Source organism: Nyctibius grandis, chromosome 1, assembly GCF_013368605.1.
Source record: "Nyctibius grandis isolate bNycGra1 chromosome 1, bNycGra1.pri, whole genome shotgun sequence".
NCBI lineage: Eukaryota > Metazoa > Chordata > Aves > Nyctibiiformes > Nyctibiidae > Nyctibius > Nyctibius grandis.
The window spans coordinates 97559662-97580685 of record NC_090658.1 but is presented as its reverse complement, the minus strand read 5'-3'; the positions used below and the strand labels follow the sequence as shown (position 1 = coordinate 97580685).

The following is a 21024-nucleotide window of genomic DNA, read 5'->3' as shown; positions in this document are numbered from 1 at the left end:
TCTTGCCTTCTCCATTTGTTAGGTGAAGTAAACCTACATTGCTTGGATTCCTTTCAAATATTTGCTACTGTATGACAATTTTGAAATACAAGTTACTCTGAGTACTCTTCCTCAAGTCAGAAAACTACTTCAGTCCTCTCCTCCACATCTTCCAGTATGAAAATCCTCCCAGTTGCTCTGTCTCTGTACATGTAGACATTTAAAGGTAATGCTTGTAATTTATCCTGGCTGCATGATACATCAGGATGTACAACAGCTGAATGATGACTTGAAAGTTGTGTAAGCATTTAGATGTGTGTTCCTGGAAGGACTAACCGTCTGAATTCTTTCCAAACCCAGACTTTTATCCTCTAACTTCCTTTTGTTGCCCTCTTGCCAGTAGGTTATAGATCTAGTACTAGAGAAAGTAAATCTACAACACTAACTGTGCCAGAACAGCAAAGAACAACACATCATCGTTCACGATCTGTATCTCCTCACCGTGGCGACGATCAGGGCAGGACCCGTTCACGTTTACCGAATGTGCCATTACAGAGGTAGGCACCACAAATTAGTGAAACACTGGATGGTTTCAAGCTTGTATAATCTGTCACTATTAACTTTTCTCTTGTTCAGCGATTTTTAACAATTTTAAAACTTTTTTATATCTTAATTTAATAGTGTAGTATTTGAACTTGATGTATGCTTTTATTAATCACTCAAGAGCACTCATGAGGTGAATCATAGCTTTGGTAAGACTTACCTCTTCTTACTGATATTTTCTCTGTGATTCATATCTGTATACCATAACTAATACGTACGTTTGGAAATGTTTTTTCAGTCAGTAGCTGAATCTTGCATGAAGCTATTTAAGTATATTTGTAGGGTAATAAATAGTGGCATGTACAAATTGTATAATAACTATGAATTGAGCTAATTTTGAATTAACAGCAAGCTGAAATTACCAATTGTATTTATAATGTGACATTTTTAATGGAATAAGTAAAAAATACTTTACAGAATCAGACAGTGATTTAAAAACCTCTATTTTCTGCATTTACTGCTTTTAACAGACAACCTATTAATAGGAGGATCCTTTTTCAGCTTTTCATTTGCATGCTTTATGCTTTTTTTTGAATAATGCCATGCAGACTGTTTAAGCACAAAACTCGACCCTCTTGATTTTGCTTGTTTTATTGTGCAGGGCAATAAGCTTTTCTTGCAACCTGTCATGGAACCCTAAAAATCAGCCAGTTTTTACCAGTTTTCCTTTCCTCCAATTTCTAGGAAGCTTTCTTCTTTAGTTACTGCAAGAGCTTGAAGTGTTGCACTCACATCATTGCCCACTAGCTCTGGTAGTTTACTGAATATCTACCCTTCTTAGCTGAATTTTCTGTAGAAAATTCTGTGCTACAGTACTGTCCTTATCCACTGTTTCTGTGTCTGGTTTTTTGGAGTTCCATCACTGGTCATTTTATATCAGAAATCTGTGGTGTTTCAAAGTGATGCTGTATTCTGGAAAACCAGCTTGTCCTCCCAGTTGAGAATCCTGATGATCTTGCTTCTGCCTTTCTATCCTCCATGCCATATATACTGTTCTTGTGCATTGAAATTTTGTGTGCTTCTTTAGTCTCTGCATGCATCCCCCTCTGTTACATCAGTTCTTACAGATGAAGCTGTTTCACTACCCACCAAATCACTTGCTGTTGCATTTCTCAGTATTGCATCCTTAATGGATAGAAGAGTATGGCTATACATAAAACAGACTGTGGCACTGACTCTTTTTTTTAATATAGTAGAGAGAATGAGAGCTCCTCATTCTGCTTTTGCAAACAATTATATGTGCTCTTGTTGTATCTATGAAATATTTCATAGTCAATTCCACCCATCCTTTTATTTTATACTTCGAGAAAATAATGCTTCTTGTTCCAATGGCAGTTATTAAACTAAAGGAAGAATTTGCCCTTCAGCCAGTAGTTTCTTTTCTTGTTCTTTTCCATGTGAAGAGAACTTTAAATTACTGTCATGGAGGTCAGAGCCTCCATTTATAACCTGCATTTATACAAAATCATACCCCTTTTGTATAATACTTAGTCTGAGATTGATGAAATCTGCTGCAAGTTCCCATATCCTATCTCAGAATTTCTTAAAGAATACTTGCAGATACCTGCAAAAAGCTGACAGCCCAAAATCAGCCCTTTAGAAATCTGGCTATGAATCTACAAATGCATAAAACTTAGTTTCATGTGAGGTATTATCAGTTCTTGTGTTATCTCAGTTATTCTTGAAGTACAGGCTTTGAAAATGCCATTACTGAATCCATCAGTGTACGCAGAAACAGGCATGTACTTCTAAATATAATAGAAATGGTTGCTTTCTATACTTAGTGCTGTTTTTCTTTAATCTTAGGAACTAATTTTTTTAGAAGTCATATATTAACAATTTAATAATTCTTCCTTCAACCAACTTGCACTGTAATCCATTAAACTGTGTTATTTTTGAGAAGACAAGATTATCATACATATTTCTGCCTTTCAGGAGTTTAGATGAAATTCATCAAATGAGAAGATCGCGTTCTCCAACTAGACACCATGATGCCTCCAGAACTCCAGCTGATTACAGATCCAGAGACATGGATAGTCAGTATTTGTCTGATCAAGAAAGGTACATCGTCAGCCTGAACTTGGAAACAAGTTTAGAAATGTCTTTGTTGGTTTGCCTAATTTTCAAGTATTCAGTAGAAACACGACTGATAGTAACAGGGAAGGGACAGAAATCATCCTAACTGACAGATATAGTGTCATGGTTAAATTATCTATGCCTCTTTTTTTGGTAAAACTGTGCTCTGGATTGACAGTAATAGCAGGTATCTAGACTAATGGTTCTTGGGTGTTTGTCCTAGAGTATTCTGCTGTTTGTTTCGTGAATGAAGCCCAGACATTTTTCTAGAAAACCATAAATCTACGTGTATGACCTAGCTATTCTTGTAACTCCGAATTTTTCTGTTTCAGTAGCCAGCAAAATACCAGGCATGCATTCCTACTAGTTGGGAGTTGCATATGCTATGATTTGCATTCCTGTGCTTATAAATTTTGGCCATTTATATACACAGTCTCACAACATCTTATGTAACATTGTGGTGAACTTGGTACAGTACACAAGCATAGCAAGGATAGCTGCGGTGCTTGTAATTAGCAAAAATCTACAGTCTTATATGCGTGACATGTACACATCTCTCCTTGGAATACATGCAGTGGCTACACTCCTCAGAGAATGCTTTGTCTATCCTAGTAGGCATTGTTTTCGGGTATCTAGGAATGTATTCTAATAAACTGGAAGAAAATGAGAATATCTGTTTAGTCTATAGCTGAAAAAAGTTTTAAAGGGTATTTGAGTTCAGTATTTGGGAAACATAATGATGTCAGTCACATAGATTGTCAATGTTTGTGGGTTGTTTGTTTACTTTGAAAAAAATCATATAGCTAAACTACAATGGCAACCTTTTACCATTCATATAAGATCAATTGTCCTAGTAATGTCTTTGGATATTTTTTTTTGCAGTAAGTTACTATTTTTTATGAATAGGGATGACAAAACTTTTCCAAATGATCTAGTAAATTCAATACAAAAACATGCAGTTCATAATGATGTGAAAACGTGTGAAGAATAAATGATAAAAATCTCTGGAACTCTTTGTCCAGTTTTGAAGCAACATAGAAAATGAATAACATGGCTTTTTCAGTTAAACTAGTTCAGTTTTGTATATGATCTTGCCTGGTTTGCTTTTTTAATGTGATAACATACATATGGGAATTAATGCGTTATTTGGAACATTTTAAAACTCAACTTTATAGGCAAGAAGTATGTACAGAATTGTCTGAGTTGGATTGTTGTACTGAATTTCCTTTGAGAGGTGAATTGAAATGCTTTTTAAATGTAGTAGTCAGAATTACAGTTAAGCTAATTCAAGTAATTTCCACTTGTTGCAAATGTTTCATGTTGTTATTTATTATAAGCAGTGGTATATTCAAAAGATTCCTGAAGGTATTTATTGAATAGATTTCTTATTCAGGAGATCTGAAGAGGAAGAGACATTAAAAACTAGCTTTTGTCAGTAGAAATAAATGTAGACAGTGAACTGTCAAGAAAATTTTCTTCTAGTAAAGCCTCAAACCATGATATAAATGATGACAGATGCATGGATTATGCTTGTAGAGCAGGGCTTGCATTGAGGCTTTCTTGGAGATGAGCCATCAGACCAGAGCCACAGTAGCAATGGGCTGCTGGATTTGCTCAGAGACACAGTCTTCAGTTCTTTTAAATGTTCAGAAAATGCTTTTCACAAGTCTAAAGGTCAGACATGAAGGATGTACGTAGCTTATTTGCAGGATTTAAAGTTGTGTCCATGTACTTACTCTCCTTGAGTAATGAACTTGTCTGCAGTGGTCTCCCTTCTCCCGTTTTCCTTTTCGTCTTTCCCCCAGTTTTCTTCAGTTATGAAGACTGTTTAACTCTTGCAGGTTTCACTGTCTTTCAGTACATAAGAGCAGCATCATAGGGAAGATCAAAACCAGATTTTGTTGAGGAAGATTCTCTATCACATCCAAGGATTTAAAAAAGTTCTTTTTTAGTATTATGTATTAGTATCAATATAAGCATTATGTGTTGTTCATTTACTGAAACCTTCATCTAAATAAGTACATTCATGTATACTTGATCTGAAAGGTGAGTAATTGCCCAATAGTTACATGGCAGAAATTGCAGTTGCTGATTACTTTTGATCAGTTTCTCAATGATCTGTTATTGGTCCCAAATTAATATTGAATATTCTGAATAGATCTTTGTAAAAATAGTTATTATAGTCCCTTACTAAGGCATTTGGTGTGATAAAATTCCAGTAAAACTGATTTATCCACTTTACCTTTTTTATATATATTTATATACATATATACACACATGTATGTGTGTGTATATATATAACTTTGTTAGAAAAAGCATTTTGTTAGGAAAAGCAGTATACTTTGCTCTGAATTTAGGATCATCATCCAATTTTCAAGGGCATGGCCCTTTTCATTTTTTTTAGTGTTTCTTTTATTCCTGAAGAAAATCTGTTAATTAGAAAACACTTGGTTTAGAATAATAATCTTTATTTTAAATGTCTTCAAACCAGTCTTAATTTATTACAGAACTGTGAGTATCCTCTTATATTAGCGGTAATCTACTGTGATGGATTCTTTTTGCTTTTTTTGTTGTTTTTTTAACTTGAAGATTTCATGGTGGATTTGCTATTTTATGGACCGTTTATGGATGAATTTTATATTAGTTTGCCGTGGGCCAATTATAATAGATACTCTTTGGCTTAGCAAAGGTAGAGCAAATACTAACGAAGATTTAGTGTGGACTTTGCATCTACTTTGCAACTCTTAAGAAAATGGTAACTTTTTTTCCTAAAATGCATGTTTATTTGTAATTTGGAAACCTGCATATAAATTTTGTCAGTCCTCTGAGTTTATGAATGGAAATTTTTCTTAAAAAAAAAAAAAACAATTCAGTTCACCTTTAATACAGTTTGTTGCATCAAAATCAGGCTAGTGGTTCCAGACACAAACTTAAATCTCACACGTGATTCACTAGCCATTATTTCAAGCTGCCCAGTTTAGGGTTCTAGATAATTATTACCTATACTGAATCAATTAAATGGGTCATTTTATAATGGCATGAAGAACAAAACACACTGAAGAACTGCTGCTTTATCTATTTTGTAATCTTTTCTCTCTTTGTCACCATAGTACTTCATATGATTCCCTGCTTCTTTTAAAATAGCATGTTTCCATGAAGTTTAGCTTTAATTTCATATTTACAATAATTAGGAGGTTTAGAGCTTGGTCTTTCTGATTGTGTTGAAGTGTGTAAAGCTGCAAGATTAATTCAAGGGATATTTCATATCATAGTCGTATTTACCATAGGCATAAATATGTATTAATTTTACCATCTTGCTGGCTGTAGCATGTGTTTTGTTACAGTAAATGAAAAATAGACTAGATGATGGGTGATTTTCTCAATTGGAAACAATTAGAAACAAAAAGTCTGATGGCTGATTAGCAGTATTTTTGTTTCTTTAGGATTGCATTACAAAATACTGTCAAGAGCTATGAGTCAGAATTTATATTTGTCCAAATGTAATATTTCCAGTGAACATATATTTTTGTTTTTCCCAAAAGGGTGACTGGTTACTTTTCCCATAAACCGATCTGCAGTAAATTAGTAGCATACCCTCCCTGCTTTTTCATGTGTGATTTGTGGCTTAGGAAGAAAAAAAACCAAAACAAAACAACAAGCATAATTCTTTTTTTTTGTAAAGTATTTCTTCATTAATTAGTTCATGAGTAAGGAAGGTATTACAGAAATGTAGCTGTTTTATGGATTCCTTTTGTCATGAAGAGCTCTGAAGCAGTGCTTCTGAATTTTAAAAGGAGAAATACCAGGAAATGAGGTGCCATACTAAAAGGAATTTGTTGAAAATGTAGTTATCAAAGGGATTTTTTGGCTCATATTCTTTGAGAAGTGCAGTCTGGGTTTGAACATTATCAGACTATCTATCTGGGTGGAAGCTTTGTGTTTCTTTTTATGTTTTCATTTGCATATCATTGGCATAACCCATGTCATCTAATGCTTCATAATTATATCTGTTTCACTCACCACCCATCCTGTCTGTACAGTGAGCTTCTTATGCTGCCCAGAGCAAAACGAGGAAGAAGTGCAGAGTGCCTACATACCATCAGGTAAATACAGGAATTTGGTAATCATGAACAGATCTGGTTAGTTGTCTATACTTTGTGTGCCCAACTTTTTTCCATAGCGGTATTTAATCCCAGTAAGTAAAGAACTTCCTAGTACGTTGTGATCCAGGTGTCAGTTGTTCTTTTTGTTCATTTTAATTCAGATTGAGATGTGTGTATATGTTTATGAACTTCAGTAGTAAGGATTAAAGCAGTTGAAGGAATTCTGATTTTGCAGTTGTATTTTGTGGTCGATTTTCTGTCTAGTCACAGAAGTCCTGATCTCCCGATGCATGACAGTGCTGTTATAATTTCAAACATTCCTTTCTAGTTATTTTTATGTTTTCTTTTATTTGCTTTTCTATGTTTATATTACAGCCACGCACAAGCCAACAGTCTTTACTTGTTGTGACACCTAATCTCATGCTGATTTTGGTCACTTGTAGAGAAAAGAACAGTGATTAATGAGGACTCACTGGGAACCCCAGATTTGAGGGGTCTCATATTACTTGGTTTTGTGTCCACAAATTGTGCTATAAATTAGATCCAGGCATGAACTTTGTAGTTTGGGCTCATCTTCAGTATTCGTTAATCTTTCACTCCAAAGCTTAGAGCTCCCTGTCTCAACTCTTCCCAATGTTGTGAAACTAAATGGGACTGAAATATCTTTAACAAATCTAATTCTGCCTCCCCCTTTTTTTTTCACCAATTCTGTTAACCTTGTTAAAAAGACATGTCAGATTGTGTAGAAAATCTGCCATTTAGAATCAGTAAAAATGTAGGTTGAACTTGAAGCAGTTAACCATTCAACTACTTCAACCAAGTACTTAACCACTTTTCTGTTCGGGATCTGGGTGTTGCTAAGAGTTTTATGTCAGTTCTATATGTTTAAAACCATCAAACTTTTAAAATCATGTTGTCTAATGTATTTATTAATTTACTTGGTGTAGGATTTTCCCCTCCAGAGTAGTTTTTTTTGTAATACACCTTAGGTTGCTTTAATTCTTTTCATCGAATTTGAAACAGCATCAAAGACGCTGTGATAGGGTTCTGTTATAAGGCACAATAGTATAAAGGTAAAATAGCAAATACAAAAACTTTCATAAAAATCTATGGATCAGTGAAACTGTTAAATTAAAATTTAAGTTTTTGTTATCAGTGTAAAGAGTTTTATTCTCATACTTCAGCTAAAAAAGCCTTTCCCTCAAGATTTTATGCTTTAAAGGTTAATAATTTATTTCACTCCCTGTTATTTTATGTCTGTTTATTGTCATATAATAGCAGTCTTCCCTGCCTCCTTCCTATGGCCTTTCTCTTTCTGCTGCATCTTTTATAGCTTCACCGCGCTCCTTACCCCCAGCTCTGTGCTTTTTCCTTTCCCTTTTAAAGATTATAATTTTCATTAGAATTCTTCAATGGCAACGCTTAAATTCTCACTTAATTCACAAAGTAAATATTTTATTATGAACTTTTGATGTACTTTGCCCAGCCACTGTAGATTTCCAATAGTTTTACAAATCTACTAACCAGTCTGGCCAGTTAACCTGGTAAAAATTGTGCATGGGCAGCAATAGAGTTAGGTTAATAGCTAACTGGATTCAGAGTACAGCCCTTTATTGCCTTTTTCCTTATTCTAATTTTGCTGTTATTTTTTTGTGATCAAGAAAAGTAACAAATTCACCCCTTTAAAGTAACAGTAATGGCATACTGTAAAACAGAATGGTACTTTTAATAATGTATTGAAGGTGAATATAAAGGCAATAGAAGACAATAGATTGATTTTAAATTTCACTCTGAGTTTATGCAGCCTAATCCAAGTTTGAGTAATACCCGGAAAATTGCCAATATCCATCCTTGACTGAATAGTCTCAAAAACCCTTTCAACAAAAATTTGGTCTGCACATTGGTTGCCATCTTTTGTCCTTTCTCATTCGTAGTGGCCTGACAATTATTCGTGTTAGAAACATTATAAGGCTTTATCCTTGTTTTCTGGACAGCTTGTTGAATAATGTTTTAATTAATTGTTGAGACAGCTTCAGCTTAAAATGGGAAATAAATGTTAAGGGTTTCATGCTAAATGAAAGAAATATTAATACGAGATAGTCCAAGCTACAAAGTTAAGTTATATGGTTAGTTTAATATAACAGTTTAGAATAACACTAGTCCTAGCCATCCATTCTGTCCATCTGTATGCAGTTGTTGACTAATAGCAGAAACTATGGAGGGACATGTGTACCTATGCCATAGACCATGGGTTCTCACATTCCATGTCTTAGGTCACACCCACTTTGACTGGTAATATCTGCTAGTATGCCAGGATTGACCTCATGGACAACCATTCCTTTATTCCAACTCTGCAACGTTACAGTGACCTCTGCTAGAGATATCAGCAGTGATGACCTCTAAACCTGTACAAGAAGGGTCAAAGCTCCTCTGTTAAATCCCTCAGGGTTTTACAAACACTAGAGTTTCCAGGTAGAGAGTTGTTTCATCTGTCTGTGACACAGCCAGGTTTGTAATGTTGATCTGCTGTGCCTAGGACCAAGCCTTAACAGGAATCAAAATGTCCTATTGTGACAGACTGTTCTTGAAGCTGTAAAATCCTCAAGGCTGCTGGTCCTTCTGCTAATAGCACCACAGCTGTGTCCTGGTAGGCTATGTGGGAAGTTGTTAGAACTTGATTATTAACCCTTAACCATTAAATGGTCATGATTCCCATTCAGCAGCCACTGTCTGCCTTTAAATTTCTCCCTTGTTCATTGGGTGGAGCTGGATAATAAAGCGAACATTTCCTGTTCTAAAATCTCACGTGCTGTAAGTGATGATATTAGACAGTTGTCATATAGCATCTCAGACTGCTTCTGTGCTGGCTGATATAGTAGAACTAGTTTTCTTCAATTAGCTTAGTGCTATTAATATCATTTAATTACTGTTAGATTTTGAAGCTGATACAGCACTACAAAGGACTTCCACGTTCAAAAATGTCAGATGCTAATACATCTGTAATTGAGTTTGTGATAACATATATCATTGTTTTAGCAAGTTTTCATGCTTAGCTACTGAAGAGGCTAAAGTCTCTGTAGGTCTAAATGAGGCATTAGTGAGAGAAATAAACAGCAAGTTTAATAACAATCCTTTACAACAGCTTGTATATTTTAATTAAAAATCTCTAAAACTGGAATTTAGATTACTTTCATTACAAGGAAAAAATCTGAGCTGAACTAGTATTTTCAGGAGTTCATGGACTGTATTAACAAAAGTATAAATACAAAAATTTGTCCCTCAGATAGCTGTCACATTAGCTGAGTTGAGAAAAACCTATACTGAGAAATAACTCACTACAGCTATTAAATGTACTAGAATATTACGTGTTTATTTTATGTTCTGGTCAGTCTTGCCATACCTTTTTCTGTCTTTTTATTCCTGGCATGTTTTTCTGTTGTTCTTTTTTCTTTTCTGTTCCACCACATTCAAGAAGTTCTGTTAGGCACTATAAAACTTTACCACCCAAGATGCCTTTACTAGAAAATGCTACTCATTGGAACCTATACAGGTAAGAAGTGTTTAGAGTCTGCTTTAAGTAGTTGGTTCCTTTTTAAAAAAATAAATAGTCTTACCTTATTAAATAAAAAAAAAATAAAATGTTTCATACAGTTTTTATAACTGAGAGATAAGGGATATAATCTTAAAATAAATTCATATAACTGTCTAAATTAACCCCTACATTACCAAAAAAAAAAAAAGAAAAAACAAACCACTGTATTAGGTAGAGTTTTCTTCACTGTTAAAGTTATATGTTGCATGTTTTTCTTTGTTACATGCTTTTGTTTATGTATATGATCTTGGTTACATCTGAAGTTTGTTTTCATTTTGTTTAAGTAATTTTAATTTACAAAGCTCAACTCTTCCTGCATGTGCTAAGACCAAATCAGTGATTAGACAGGATATTTCACTCCTTCGTGACTGCCTTAATTCGCAAATACCGAAATTTGGAGGTGATCTGCTGGTTAGGTAAGAAACTGAGGATTAATTCCCACCTCCTGTTTGGTATCTCATATGCATTTGCTGACTAAATGAGCTTCACTGTAAAGTGATTTCACATAATATGTAGTGTACCATATCCTTTTATGTTGGCCTAAGTTTTACTGCTGTTAATAGGGATTTAAATTTATTGTTTGATATTTCTCATTCCACTTTCTTACAAGTGGATGTCGTTCTTTCTCATTCAGTTTTAAACATTTCAATGATCTTAGCAAAAAAATTCTGGCAGTCTTTTGTTTGCTTTTATTTTCTAAATAAATCTTGGCACTGTCATCCAGTCAGCTCTTTTAAGTTTTCCTTAATTAAATCATTGTGATTCTACATTTTCTGTAAAGAGAGCATTATTTTATGAGTTAATATCTAACATTGTATTCCTTTCTTTGTTTTCTTTTTCTTTCTCTTCTACCATTGGATGCAATGCACTGGCACTAGTGAACTACAGCCCTCCCTTGACAGGGCTAGGAGTGCTAGTACCAACTGCTTGAGACCAGATACTAGTTTGCATTCACCAGAACGAGAAAGGTATAAAATAAAAACTTACGAATTTCTTGTCATCTGTGCTGGTGATCTTTATCAGTTTTGTTTTTCTTCATATGAGTATTCTACATTCTTGTACATTCGTGTCTGCTTTGGTACTTGTAGACATTTTTGCTTCTATATTCATGTTTGTCATGTAAATTGTGTGTTGGAGTTTACAACCGCTTCTGGCTTCTTTCCCTGTTTTAGTTCAAGCTGATGTCATTGTTTACAAAAGTCCTCAGTATGCTGATAATAGCATTGCAATGTTAAGTATTTTGACAAAGTAGCACTTGGTTGTTAATCTTCATCATCATTTGCTGTTACATTTGTTTCTTGCCTGTTCTCTGGAGTACTAATAAGGCAGTGACATAATTTATAAATTACGACAAAACTCTCATATTTCAAACCAGAACTGTAGTTTGTATAGTGATATATTTTCTACAAAACAGCCAAACTTCATTGCTTTTGTAATCTAATCTGCTGCATCTGCTTTTGCAATTACAAGGCAAATCACTGCATTAAGACTTTTTCACTCTGTGACATTCTGTTAAGGCTCACATAGTTCTTAAGAAGACATTCTTACAGTTTAAATGAAATATTGTTGTGTCACATTGTGCAGGCATTTTATGGATGGTTTCTGAATTTTTGGTATTACAATAGCTTCATTCAAAATCTTAGGGGAGCCAAATACTACTGGTGTGTTTGACAGATGGGATTGTTCCACAAGGGAATTTTTCATCACCTTCTGTGTTTTTGGCTAAGAACTATACCATTTAGAGTGAGATTTTAGCTTCACTAAAGGCAATAGGCTCCCATTGGGTGGGAATATGGTGGAATTACAATTTCATCTGTGCAATACATAGTTAACTAGTGTAGTAGTTAATAATGCAAAGTTACTTTGTCAGCCAACCCACAGTGTGGTGGTTATAACAGTTGCATCATTTTTATTATTGTGGGAGAAGACCTATGAAGAAAGGCAATAAGATAATACTTTTATCTTTGAGATAAGGTTTCTCCTGAGTATTTTGTGAAATTTCCCTTTTCCTCTTCACACTTCCCTCTGCTCCTTGATTGAAACTTTGCTCTTCTCAAGTTGTGCCCTTGTTGCAGAAGAGTGACTAATGTTCTGCTGAGATATCTCAGATGGATCTATGCTATTTCATTCCTTTTTAAGATTGATCTCAAGATATCATAGATACGTGGTTATGAAAAAAAAGTATGACAGAAATAAGGCCACTCGGAATGAAATACAGGCTATCATTCTAGATTTTTTTAAAAAATATTGTAGCATCATATTAATAACTAAGTGTGTAGGTAGATACGGCTGTATTCATCTACCAGCAGCTATTCGATGTAATAACGTATGGACATGAGCAGTATATGTTTTGTACTTCTATTTCAAGATGCCACCCATCAAGCTGAATACTCAATGAAACAGTAACTGCCAATTGTAAACTGTGTAGTTAAAATACTATACTCAAAACTACACCTGTCACTGATGTTAACTAGCTCTATTATGTCTTCGTAGTTCATGTCCAGCAGCAACCTCTGTCCAATAGGCACTGCACAGAATCTGCAGCATTTTTCCTCGTAAAAAAAAAAAGAGTTCAGTCTATGTTAATGGCCTCTACTGCTGCTAAACATGTGGTTTTGCCAAATCACCTGTGGGCCTAATCCAGAAAAATTGTCCATCACTATAAAACTTTTACTTCTTTGCTTTTAGAAGTCCTAAGTAGGTGCTTTTGACTTGGGATCCTTCACGGGGGTGCAGAAAAGCTCTTTTTTTAGGAAATTCATATTCAAATTTTCCATGATGGTTTTGTTGAAAATAATCAGAGCTGTGTGTCTCTGACAGAGGATTAAGGACATACTTTCTTTTTTTTCTTTTCTTCTGACATAGATGATGTTTTTCCAATACAGCCCAATTTTTGGAGGAAGATGTTCTATTTAATGTATAAAAAGCACCAAATTAATATTTTTGTTTTGGGGGAAGCTAATTTTAGAAGATTTCATTCTCCACTTTGAATGTACCTGCTTACACTTTAATGTGAGGATAGTGATCAGTTGCATATAATGATAGAGGAGTCTTTAGTCTGAAGAACACAGAATTCAAGGCATGTAGAAAGCATTTTGTTTCTGTGCTGGATAAGATGAGAATAAGGGACTTAAAATACAGTAAGATAGGTTCATATTAAACAGTAGGAAAGCTTTTTTGAAAGCAAGTACAATGAAACACTGTAATAGACTATGGAAATGGTTGCCTTGACTTCATCACTGGAGACTAAGAAGAGATTAGACAAACATCTGTCATGTGTAGATTTGGTCCTGCTTGTAGCAAAGAGAAACACTATATGGTTTTGTGAAGTCCAATCTATACAGCACCACTTTATTATTATTATATTTGAGGGACTTATGTTGAAGGTATTTTTTTAATTATTTTCATGGTGTTTCCTCCCCCCGCCCTCGAATGGGATTCTGGATTTTATATAAAAATCTACACTTTTAGTCCTGAAAATATAAAGGTAGTCTTCTAAATGGGGCATTGTATATTTTCTTCAACAATACTATGAGTATACTCATCTATGGAAAGTTATTTCTATTTATTCCCCCCAACCTTTCGTCTCAGAGGGTGTAAATTAGGTTAGATTATATTTGAGATCAAGAGTTAAAATGTTCCACTTGAGCTTTTTTTAACAAAAGGGTATTGGCAGTGTGTAACTGATGGACAGTAGAGCCCTGTTTCACTGTGTCAATGATTCGTTGGAAATAGTTTTGATCCTTAAACTCTGTACAACATCATTCATGTAATTTTGAATGGTTGGAGTAGTTACTGTTTTTTAAGATGCTGCTTTGCCACTAAAAGTCATTTTTTTGACCCACATATACCAGCAGAAAAATACTTTCAGCAGTGTATATGAATTTGGGATATATGTCTTGTGAGTTGCACTAAAACAAAACCAAAACAACAACAAAAATATGTTCCTTTTCTCCTGCTCTAAGCTTCACCATTTGAGCAAGGGAAGTCTGTACAACTTGACTGGCAAACTGACCTTGCCCTGACACAGGCCTGCCAAAGTGTTTTGGTAAATGGAGTGGTTTGGTACAGAACTTAAGCCTTCATATATTTCTCTTTGGCACAGTACACACTAGGATGCTCAAAAATATCCAGCCCCTACTAATACATCTATACAGTTGCACCATGCCTGCCTTTTTTTTTTCCTCTTTTTTCGCCCCTCTTCTCCTGTTTGTTCCAAGCTGTTTTTTTTTTTCAAAAATGATGGTGGTGTTCAAGTTCCTGTGATGATCTGCAAGGCATATGTTAGTTTATAATATAGTCATAAGTATCCTCTAATGCCATTGAAAATTTTTTGCTGCTACTACTTTAGTATGATTTTTTTATTGTCCTTTTCACTGTGTCTCAAAATTTCTGCTTTTTTCCCTTGTAAATTGGGTACCATGCCTTTAGAACAGAGAAATTTGTTTGTGATCCCCAGCCTCCAGTCAGGAAAGCATGTAGGCATGAGATTTAAGTGCAGTATCTGAACTCATTCAGCAGTGGTTTCTCATCATAAGAGCACCTTCCCCAGATTGATTTAGGATTGCAGCAGGCGATAGTTACTTAATAATATATAGTGTGACTTTTATTTACCTTCTAAGTTTGTGTGGCAAGCAATTGTTGTGTGCATTAGCAGTTAGCACAAGAGCAGTTGTATGGATTGGTACTGCTTGTATGCTTTGGTCCTGAGAGGTTAGTTAGTGGAGATCTGAGCAAATAAAACCAAGGATCATGGACCAGGAATTAGTTCATGTACAACAGGATCAACATAACTGCAAAATGCAGCCCAGCAGCTGTGTTAGATTTGTTCTGAGGTGCTTCACTGTAGTAGGAATCAAAACGTTTCAGAGATCTTCAGGATGTTTGCTATCAACTGGTCACTACCACCTAAACAAGATACAAAGCTGAACAGTTACGTGTTACCTACTCATACATATATAACAGAAAAGTTGGAGCTGTTACTTGATCCCATTAAGACCTGTCCTGATTTCGTGTTGACTTTTCTGTGTTTTTTTAGTAAGTCTGAAGTATTAGGTGTTTATATTGCATGCCTTTAACAGTTATGCTGAATGTCACCATTTACATTTAAAATAATGTACAGTAAAATAACTGCATTAGGTATGCAATGTCTTGTGTTTCCATTCTTTTCAGTCGTGTAAAGGAATAGGTTATTGCATGTTTGTCTGCACTGTGCTGTGGCTCCTGGTCATTCAACATTCAGTGAAAGAGAGCATGTTCTCAAAGTTCATACTGCATGACCTAGTTAATTCTATCAAATGCTGTTTAGTATTTGTAGTGGATATCAGCATATTAAGGGCTTTGAGTGCACTGATGCATTAACATTTTCTTTAACTCTTGCTTTGGAGAGAAAAAGAAACAACTACTAACAACCTATTTCCTCTTGAAACTTCTGAAAGATCTACTTAACTTTGTTATTTGCATGTTCCATAAATCAAACCCTTTTTATTATTACATGGACTGGAAGGATGCCTCAGAAAGTGAAACATTAGATAGTCGTGCACAGTTTGTTTAAACATTTTGCTGTTTGTAAATTAATCAGTATATTTTGATTTTGTAAATTGTTATACGTACACTTGTACTATTACAACCGCGTAACATCCCAACAAAATAAGCAATACCAGTCTATTGTATAGTAAATATAATTCTAAATTAAATTAGCTTTTTCGAGAAAAAAATCATGTAAAATACCAGTTTTCATTCACAATTCAGTTCCTTTTTGTAAAATTTAATTTTTGACATAATCTGCTGGCATGTACTGCAGGGATGCAGGGGAATAAACATAAGAGGAAAATGGCTGCACACACTTTCAAGATATATTTTTAAATGAAAAAAAATTACCCCAGTACTTGTACACCAATGTGTGTAGCTTAGTTGTAGCTAATTAATTTACCTTTATTCTGTCATTGCATTCCAGAAAAGGTTCACTTTACACCTTAGAATTTTTCTTATAATTCATAGTCCTACATTTTTACTGAGAATGCATTTTTCAGTGCAAAGAGCTAGGAGAGATGGCTTAACAAAATACCAGCCAGTAGTCGACAGAAAATGACCATCATACGGTCTTTGAAAAGGTCTTCCAGTTTGGAATTAGGACTTTCTATGTGAATGACAGGCTTTTCAAATATTCTCAAATGCTAGACTATCTAAAACTTAATGGTAGACTGTGTATAAGATTTATATCAGTCTAAATTCTGCATTCTCTTTGTTTCAGCTCTAATGTTTCTGCAATAAGCAGCCATGAGAATAGTATACTTGGGAATTAGAAAACTACTAGAGAAAATAATTAAATGGCACACTTTCATTACTTTTTGGGGTATTTTTCCAGTCCCAAATCCCATATATTTAATTTTAGCACAAACTAAATATCCTATTTTTTTCCTGTTTTATTGAATGGGCAAACAGGGGTAGATGGTCCCCCTCCCTAGAGAGGAGACGACCTACTAGTCCCAGGATTCATATCCAGCATGCATCTCCGGAGGATGACAGGTACTAGTCAACTCCTCCCAGTTGAAAAGTGGCTTACTGCATCTTGCACTCTCAGAGGAGTATACTGAAATTTAAGAGTATGCATATACGTAGAGACTTATAAGCTCCAGAAGCCCAAAATAAAACAGCAGATTAGATATCATCTCTGCGTTTTGTTAATGTTATAAAGCACCTTGGAATTAAGGTCTTTTCAAGTTTTATGTTTGCCTGAATGGTCGCAAGCCATGAAATAAGATGTCTAATACAACAGAACATCATCTGTGTTAATGTTCTTTAGTCTGTTTTTAGCTGATTCTGTAAATGTTGGTGATGTTTTCACTGTGGTGCTTTATAATATGATAAATATTTGTTATAGACCCTGTTATTGTCTAGGTGTTTATTTTTGGGTTTATTGTTTTTTTTTTCCTTTTTTTAACAAACTGTTCCTAAAGGGAAAAAACCCACACAAACTCATATGTTGGAAGTCTTGGTAACACTTGCTAGTTGAAGTATGTAAAAACTGGCACTTTTTGTAAATTCTGTCCTAAATCAGGATGGTCTCCATGGAGCAGGTTTTCCTAACAAGGTAGGTTTTGGTTAAAAACATCAGTGCTTTAAATAAATTTTTATGCTGAATACCACCTATGATTAATAGAAGCACCTTTTTTTTTTTCTTGTCATGAACTTTCTACTCAAATCAGTTTTGATATTCCATTGCTTTGGTAGTAGTAATTTTTTTGGTATTTTTTTTCCAGGTAGATCTGGGGGGTTTTAAGCAGACATTATAATTTCTATTGAGATGCAAATTCAAGATTTTCCTTTCAAATTTTTTGTGTTACAGTAAATGACAGGATACACATGGTTCATATAAATAATCCATACATGTTTAAACTCTTATGAAGTTGCACTTAAAATTGTAAGACTGGCATACAGATAAAACTCAGTTACTGTAGTGCTAGTGCTTACCTTCTGCTAAAGTCTATCCACAGTACTTATATTTGTACTGTAATTTGTCATGTTTGCTTGATACTAGATGTATTGCACTAATACAAGGTGGGAAGAGTGTAATTGTGTTTGGATAGCATTTCTTTTTTTATTTGAGTAAAGCAGCATTATAAATTATAAAATTTAATTTGTAAAACATTATTTCAAAAGATACTGGATTTCTAGAAGTTTTGCCAGCACATCCCTTTGATGGGACAGCTATTAATAGTCTACAAATGTCCTTTGTATCTTTTAGGCATTTTTAAGGAATTTCACTTCCCATTTTTCAAGTCAATGAAAAGACTGTCTTTGACTTCAGTGAATCACACTTGATAAAATCTTGTTGACATTGAAATGATTAGAATTAAATCATAATAACATCACATATCAGTGAAATGAGGTTTTAATCTAAATACTGCCATCCGTAATGCAGAATTGTAAGCCTTTTGATGTCAGGCGAAGTTTTGCAGAGAAAGACTGAAATCATCTAATACCTGTTAGCAAACATATTACAGTAAAGCATCTGTAGGATATAGAATCTATTATGGGAAAGATTTTGAGTTGGAGAAACAGCAGGCTGATTTTCTTAGTGAAATCAGTACTGCCTTGTGCTCGGAAGTCTTGCAGGTAATCTGGTCACCCAATCCCAGTGACGCAGTCAGTAATGAACCTAGAAGGAGTTTAGGCTAACCACAATCCTGATGACTGGTTGCAGCCTCACAGTTCCACAATCTTTCTCCCAGATTAAGAGAAGTTTGGAGAACGTTGGGCTCTTTGCACTGCATGCCCAACACAAAATAATAGTGCACCTTGTGTGTAGAGAAAGTATCAGTGAGGGAATCAGAGATGCTTTACCTTTGTTTTCTACTCTTTAAGTTTACATTCATTCTGATTATTTCCCATAGCTTGGGCATTTGGCCAACACCACTCACTTCTATAATTTATGTTTTTTTAAGATGTTCTTGTATCAATTTGACAACTGATGCAGTGGATGTCAGGGAATGAGAGTCTGATGGATCAGCAGGGATTACTAACTAACTGCTTATCACTGCTTTCAAAACATATTTTCACAGATTAATTGGCTTTGACAGATGTCGTCTTACTCTTCATTTGAGTACATTCCAGATTTATCTTACAAATTGGCCCAATTTGCGTATAGGGTGCAATGAAGAAGATCTATTTCTGAATACATTTCTTAAACATGACATGCATTATTTCTAATTTTGATCATTTAAATTCAGTTTTTGCAACATTGTATTTATTGGTAGTGATTCATAACATAAATATTAGTAAAAGTCTTGGCAAGATTGTTGTTATTCTGGAATTCGTTCACTTGCCATGTCAGAATCTGACATGAAGTCATGTCAGATTCGTTCATCTGCCATGTCAGATGCCATGTACATCAAGGTCCTTGATGTACCTTGACAAGATGAAGACATGGGTTATATATTATTCCAATGATAAGAATTAACAAGTGTTTGGTTAGTATCAGGTATTTCTTTAAGACATAGTTTTTTGTTTGAATTTGATAGCATCATTGCTGGGAGGATTTTTGGTTTTTATATTAGAAATGAGAATTAGAATGTCTAAAGTGAAAGACTTTCTGATAACTGGAGAACTGCAAAACTGTGAAGCTTTAAGTGATGATAAAAACAAGGAGAATGAAAGTTGAGTGTTTAATGGTAGGCAGGAATTTTATTCAGACTGTTCTTTTTGAGAAGTCTGGATATAATTTCAGCATGTAATTTCAGACAAAATAAACCTTTTAAAAAAATAATTCTTATATACTTTCAGTTAAGAGAAGTAGCTTTTTGCAGTCGTGCATGCATCTGTAAGAATGCTTGTCCAAGAGTCATCGTGAAGCTAGCTATAGAGCAAGTACCATTCTGGTATTTTCAGAAGAGTGAACTAGAGGTGTGCTGTGCACTGCCCATGGCAGACTGATTTGGCCTGGATGATCCTTTCCTGTCTTTCCAACAACACTATGTGACTTGATCAGGGATGCAGTTTTGCAAGCCATGAATTAAAGTGCTAGGAATGAGTGTGAGGTGCTACCAAGCCTTCAGAGTAGTTGTGACCTCCCAGCTCACATACCATGTAGATCCAGCCTTTCAGAAATCTTCAGGAAAAATCAGGAAGTATTGAACATGACATTCTTGATGGCTTTAAGGCTACATATATGAAGAGACTCACTGCAAACCACTGAGGTCTCTTGTACAAGCCAGTAATAAATCATTTTAAATGTTAGACACTGAATTCTATGATAATGTTATTTTTTCACTTTAGGAATAGTAATTTTTAATTTTGATAGGAATATTATCATATTTCTGTGTGTAGATTTTGTTTACACCCAACAGCGATAAATATTTTGAGGCGCACGGGTCTTTGAAATATGAGCTGTGAATAGCTTGTCTGTATATAGAATAATATATATATAGTGCTTGTCTGTATATGTAACAAGGCCTTATTGATCAGTGATTTGGTGTGACGGTAGATTTATGACCTTAAGAAAAATTTTAGCATTTCCTCACCGTAATGGAGGTATAGATGCAAATTTATTACATACCCTAGATTATTTGCAAATTTTGCTGATTTTTCTCATTAAAAGCCAAGTTTGATATTTGAAAAGAAATCTTGCACTGATATACCTTATCAAGAAAAAATATTTTTTACCATGTATTCCATAAAATACTAATAATAAACCAACAAGCTAATAAAATTTGTCAAATTGAAAGCTGTGAGCAAATTCTGATCTTCTTAAACAGCTTCAGCAGAAATTAAAATAATATAGAAATTAAGAAATACTCTGAAATTTATGTGGTTTTTTTTAAAAAAAGATGAGTCAATTATTCTATTTTGCTGTTGAATTGTTGTTAATTATTACTGTAGCAGACCGAGTGGCAACAGAATCAGGATTATAGAATGGTTAGGGTTGGAAGGGACCTTAAAGATCATCTAGTTCCAACCCCCCTGCCACAGACAGGGACACCTTCCACTAGACCAGGTTGCTCAAAGCCCCATCCAACCTGACTTTGAAAACTGCCAGGGAGTGGGCAGCCACAACTTCTCTGGGCAACCTGTTGCAGTGTCTCACCACCCTTACTGGAAGTTTTCATCAAAATATGTGAAATTATGAAATTTACTTGCATTTTCAGGAGAATTTCACAATATAATGACAAA

At 34.6% G+C, this 21024-nt stretch overlaps 1 protein-coding gene across 5 annotated transcripts in view; it reads left to right on the top strand.

The window, feature by feature from the left end:
- The window catches only part of RIMS1 (regulating synaptic membrane exocytosis 1), a 364447-nt gene that overhangs the window by 238103 nt on the left and 105320 nt on the right, over positions 1-21024 (top strand). For 3 of the 5 annotated variants that reach the window (XM_068425021.1, XM_068425011.1, XM_068425028.1), the window contains 7 exons: positions 380-536; positions 2518-2643; positions 6699-6761; positions 10234-10311; positions 10656-10769; positions 11232-11321; positions 16798-16881. In XM_068425021.1, the coding sequence (XP_068281122.1) occupies positions 380-536; positions 2518-2643; positions 6699-6761; positions 10234-10311; positions 10656-10769; positions 11232-11321; positions 16798-16881 (712 nt within the window). The remainder of the gene's footprint in view (positions 1-379; positions 537-2517; positions 2644-6698; positions 6762-10233; positions 10312-10655; positions 10770-11231; positions 11322-16797; positions 16882-21024) is intronic. The other 2 variants (XM_068425036.1, XM_068425045.1) reach the window with 2 other exon arrangements.